The sequence below is a fragment of the Helobdella robusta genome (genome assembly GCF_000326865.2).
Source record: "Helobdella robusta unplaced genomic scaffold HELROscaffold_6, whole genome shotgun sequence".
Lineage (NCBI taxonomy): Eukaryota > Metazoa > Annelida > Clitellata > Rhynchobdellida > Glossiphoniidae > Helobdella > Helobdella robusta.
Genome location: NW_008705330.1, coordinates 3,379,180 through 3,385,104, shown reverse-complemented (window position 1 = coordinate 3,385,104; position 5,925 = coordinate 3,379,180). Strand labels below are relative to the sequence as shown.

Here is a 5,925-nt window from a genome sequence, read left to right as displayed (position 1 = left end):
TTTGTTTTTTGATTAAAAATTAAAGCACTCAGTGCTGATGTAGGTGAACTCAAACATGCATTTGCAAGAGGCAGAGAAGTTTATTCGTTTAATTTTAATTCTACGTATGTCATAATAATCTATAAATGCTTACTTAAAATCTTGTAATATAAGAAAAAATGGTAATATGAGAGAAAAAACTAGAAAAACAATAAAAAAGCTAAAAGATAACTAGAGAGAGAAAGAAAGAGAGAGAGTTAACCATGTGAGCTACTGAGCAAATATTTATAGTGCTGATATTTCTGGGATACTTACGCCCATCATTACCGTCGTTATGACGGCCATTATTCAAAAGTTAAAAAAACTTCACCACACAATTAATTCCTCCGAGGAAATGGTTAATAAACTGGCAACGCAACAAGTTAGGCTCCTTTTAATTGCTTCCTATGCAACACGTCCGCAATTTTTATAGCTTCCAACTTATGCAAGTTGCAAAAATTAAAGGCGCCTTTTACGATAACATTAACACTAAAAATTCAACCAGAGGATCAATAAAAATGATCAACTTCTTTTTAACGCACTTACTTCTTTTTATTATTAAGCGCCACTTTCAAAGTCTCCACATCATCTTTGCTGGAATCATCATCAGCATCAAGATCGCCGTCAAAAGAGACCTGAGTCGTCGTCGTCATCATCATATCGACATCATCATCATCAGCACCAACATAGCTTTCAGAACTGTCTCATTTTATGTGTTTTTAAGATTTGTTTGCTAACTAGATTAGCACCATGATTCTTGTGAACATTATGTTCCTAGCCACCCTCATATCGTCAACATCCAATCGCATCACCATCCACCACCTCACCTCATCACTGCCTTCGTCGTTACCATTGATGATATCCTCAATTAACATTTTAAATGTTTCCCTCTGTGCGAGAAAGAAAATATGAGCTGAGAACTCAACACGAATAACTTCATTATGGACTTTTGAAAAAGAATGGAGCGAAACAAGGAGCGTGTGTGCAGTGATTGCAGGCATGCATCATTCCAAGCCGACCAAGCCAGCAGGCAGGCAGGCAATTACAATCGAACAGAGCACTCTACACACAGCGGTGCTAAACTTTAAGGCTCCGATCATAAAAATAAATGAAGGCTTCGCTCTAAACTTCCAAATAATTTTTATTTCTTTTTCGATTGCGTATATTTATATTTTCATGTTCAATGTAAGACCCAGCTAGAAAGTTACGTAAGCTAGCATCGACATTTTTTGACATAACGTTTTATATGAGTGGAATGAACAAGAAGTTATTGAAGCAACAATCATTCTTTTAATATGACTTCAAAAACGGGTATGAATTAATTCAGCGTAACAATGTTTAAATGGTAGAAAATTATTATGATTGGACATCTTTTAATTCGGAAACTTCTCAGTGCAACAGTTTCTGTTTTTGAATCAATAACGGTTGATAATGAAGCTCATCGTAACGTTTGTAGGGAGGAATGTTTTTGTTGACCAAATTTCAAATTATTTTTTGGAATATATTCAAAATTATTTTTACAAATTCACATTTAAAACTTTTGAAAAATGTTTGCAAATCTTTCATTTGCTGTTCCATGATATACTATGAAAAAAATTTAATGATATAGATGCAAAAAAACAAAAATCAGAACAACCACAAAAACCACAGCAAACAAAACAACAAAACGACCACACCTATAACAATTGCAACAACGCAACAAACATAACCCAAAAACATACGTCTACAACAACAGCATAATAATCACAATAATCACAACAACAACAACAAACACATAACAGCCACGACAAACATATCAACAACAACAACAACAAACACAAGATCCACAACAAATAAAACAACGTGGCAAAACATAACTAAAACAAAAGCAACTCTGGCAACTGGACTAACACAAAAATTTGTTAACAAAACCAAAACCGCATCAACAGTCAACATATCATACGTTACACATATCAGCGCGTGCTTTCGAATTAAGGGAATTTATAAAAATGCTGAAATCCAATGAGAGCATTTAGTTACAAACAATCTTAGGAACAGACGTGATCGTATAAAATGCAATAAACAAATTTGATTGCAAATAACAAAATATTGATATTGTGTTGGCATTGTTGTTGATGTTGGCGATGCAGTAGCAGCTGTTGTGGTAGCGACAATGACGACGGCAATAAAAACATCATCGACTGCAATGAAGCCAACTGGAGAATTGAGCGATAAAGTAGTCAACACGCTAAGATGACAATATGCAACATAAATAAACTCTGAGACGACAATATGCAACATAAATAAACTCTGAGACGACAATATGCAACATAAATAAACTCTGAGACGACAATATGCAACATAAATAAACTCTGAGACGACAATATGCAACATAAATACACTCTGTGACGACAATATGCAACATAAATAAATGCATTCTTCTAATGGTCATATATATGGGCTTATAAACATATGCAATAAAATCTATGTAATAAACATAGAAATGTACATTTTTATATTTATAATTTCATGCATGTAGCCAGAAAGGATCAGATAATTTGCATGCAATAAATAATAATTTGCTATCAGAAGAACGAACGCAGGAGTGAGCACTCTTGCATGCCACCAGACAGGCCCACACGCAGAAGTGCAGCACGTGGAGCAAACAACATCTGACGCACGTTCTCAACCACAACCACTACCAGGTACTCGCTGAAAGGCGTGACATATTTATCGATCAGTTATAACGAGTGTTTGTTCTCTCAATATCCAGCGTTCAATTCAACTTCTTCCTAGCATTATATTACGTCTGCAGTGTGCTTATAGGAAATATCAAATGGTTGAACTGCATTTGTTTGTTGCCAGTATGTTTTTTTCATTTGTTCAGATATTCAGATCAAATTTTTTAAGTGGGTATTTGAGAAAAGTTTAGAATGAGTCATGAGCAATAAACTAGAAAAAAGAAATGAAAAGTATTTCTATGTGTAAAAATTAGTCTCAATACTCCAAAAGGAATGTGTAGGGATTGGTTTGTAGGGCTGGGCAGGGTTGTCAGTTATTGGAGCATGGTGTGTGCTGATTAATGTCTGGTGAATAATGCATTGTGTACTGTGAAGCTGTCCGCTGATTAACGCTCCGTCTAATGCAGATGTACGTTCTATCCAGTTGTGTGCTTTTTATCGTTGTTGCAGTTTCCATGTTATATATTGCCCGTTGTTTGTATGTTGAATGTTTCTTGTATGTTGTTTGTATGTTGTATGTTGTATGTTGTTTGTATTGTTATAACCGTGCTACCGAACGCACTAGATTCTAGCGTGTTCTAGAATGTTCTAGTGACTGGAGCATTCTAGAGTATGCTAGAATCGGACCATCGAGAAGAATCTAGAAACGACGCTTGCGAAGAGTATAAAAGCGCACGTCGCAAGATATTCGTGATTAGTGAAATTCGTGATTTTGTGAATAGCGATTCGGTGAATTATTTAAAGCGATATTTGATTTGTTTGTTGACGTTGTCATAGCGATAGATTTTGAAAGATTTAAAAGTTAATTGTTGCGTTAGTGCGAATTTACTGGAAATAAACGATTAGTTGATTTCTTCTGTAAATAAAGTTTAATAACTGTTTGGAATATTTTATTCAATCGAGGATTTGAACCCGTCGCATCGTAAATCGGTTACGACAGAGAGTATTATAACATTGGTGTCAGAAGTGGGATCTTCGACCAGCGAATTACTACTCAGAGAAAAAGAACACGATGTCAAAACTGTGTGGGTTGAACGTAGTTCAACTACGAGAAGAACTACAGAAACGAAGCCTTGTCACAAGTGGCAACAAAGAAGTACTAGTAGCACGTCTGAGAGAAGCTCTCATTGACGAAGGTAAGAACCCAGACGAATTCAAGTTTGATGGTGATGATGAGGACAATGAAATTAGCACAGGCACGTTTACAACCGCTAAAATGATGGAACTTCTGCTTAGTATGTCAACTGAAATGAAACAGATCAAGGAACAGTCCGAACGACAGACAGAGGAGTTAAAACAGATCAAAGAACAGTCCGAACGACAGTCCAAACGACAGACAGAAGAGTTAAAACAACAGATCAAGGAACAGTCCGAACGACAGACAGAGGAGTTAAAACTCGTAAAATTGGAAGTGGCAGAACAGATTGAAGAACAGTCAACAAGAATAGAAATGATCGAGCAGAAACTTGATCGTCAGACCGTTGAGGTAAATCACAAGATAGACAAATTGAAGCGAGAATTGGAGCATTCCAAAAAAATGGCCATGCCGTTAGATCACGCATCCGGAAGAACTTTGAAGGTACCAGCATTTGACGGAGAGATGTCCTGGAACGTTTATAAAATCCAGTTCGAAGAAGCGGCAACTAGTAACTGTTGGAACGGAAAAGAACGAGCAACAGCACTGATACTGGCCCTGCGAGGTTCAGCAGCAGAGGTTCTTCAGACGATTCCGGCGGAGAACCACTTCAACTATGAAATTCTGGTTAGCGCGTTGGATTTACGTTATAGTGAAGAACACATGAAACAGATTTATCGGTCTCAGCTTAGAAACAAAACGCAACGATCTGGTGAATCTATTCAGCAGCTGGCACAAGATATCGAACGGTTGACATTGCTGTCGTATCCGACATCAGACCCCGAGCATAGAGACGAAACTGCCCTGGATACGTTTATCAAAGCCCTTCGTGATTCGGAACTCAAACAATCCCTTCTCTTGTCAGATAAACGAAAACTCAAGGATGCCGTTGCGCACAGTCTCACTTTTGAATCGGCAAAGCAAGCATCAAAAAGTGACGTACGTCTACGTCAAGTGCATGAAGAATGCTCTTGCCAGAAGGTGGTTGTGAAACGCGAACCTCAACAGCATGGTGTACCCCAATGCTGGATTTGTGGTGAAAAAGGCCATCTACGTCGTGATTGTAAACACCGCCTAAAAGATAACTACTGCCGAAATTGCGCGACAAGATGGTGCAAAAGAAAAGAAGATGATCCAGTATCGAATGGACGGAAAACTAATAAGAGCCAACTTTGTGGGGCATAGATTTGCTAGTAGAATTGACGCCCCCAGTACAGTAATTAACGTTTCCAGACTACATCGAAATCGAAACGACCTATGGTTGAACGGAAAAGTTGATCTCAACGAGAATGTGTAATTACAGTCGACACCGGAGCAACAAAATCGATTTTAAGATCTGATTTGGTACCCAATCTGAAGAAAGAGACTTCTAACAAATACATCCTTTGAACAGCTACCGGAGGAACAGCACCAGTTTATGGAAAGATTCTCCGTACTGTTCAGCTAGGCGACTTGTTATTCGAAGGTTCATTCTTAGTCGCGGATATCATCGACGAATGCATAATAGGTGTCGACTTTCTGACAAAATATGGGTTCAAAATTGACTTAGAAAAACGCATTCTTAGATGGAGAAATACAGAAGTGATAATGGGGGATAGCGACGAAAAATGCATTCGAGTGACAGTCGATTGTGACATAGTACTACCTCAATCATCTGAAAACATCGTATGGGGCAAGTTGAATTGCGATCCTGGGGGCCACCAGTTCTATTTGATGGAGCCAACCTCAACGACAAATGTACAGAACGCGGTCATTGGAAAATGCCTGGTAGAAGCGAACAAAAATGGTCTTATTCCTGTCAGAATAATGAATACCGCTAAACACACTATTAAAATTAAAAAAGGCGAGGAAATAGGTAATTGCCAATCAATAAATTTGGTGAAATCATTAGATGTGGAGCAACAGGAAAAGGTTCTACCAACAGACAAAGATAGACTCAAAGAACTTACCAAAAATCTACTGGATGAACTTAATTTGTATCAAGAAGACCGTCTAAAGCCGAGGCGTTGATTGCTGATTTCGCAAAGCGTGTTTTCAANCCGGTGACAATGA

General features: G+C 37.8%; 2 protein-coding genes across 2 annotated transcripts; one reads left to right on the top strand and one right to left on the bottom strand.

The window, feature by feature from the left end:
• Positions 1 to 401: 401 nt before the first annotated feature.
• HELRODRAFT_164296 (hypothetical protein) lies at positions 402 to 893 on the bottom strand (the record flags this gene model as incomplete). The annotated part of the gene is made up of 3 exons (XM_009029267.1): positions 402 to 507; positions 565 to 653; positions 768 to 893. 3 exons carry the CDS (start codon positions 891 to 893, stop codon positions 402 to 404), a joined length of 321 nt encoding a protein of 106 aa, XP_009027515.1.
• Positions 894 to 3,750: 2,857 nt separating this feature from the next.
• HELRODRAFT_69075 (hypothetical protein) lies at positions 3,751 to 3,900 on the top strand (the record flags this gene model as incomplete). Its single annotated transcript, XM_009029003.1, has 1 exon — positions 3,751 to 3,900. A coding segment is annotated over one exon (150 nt), but the record flags the coding sequence as incomplete, so codon positions are not given.
• Between the last annotated feature and the right edge of the window lie 2,025 nt (positions 3,901 to 5,925).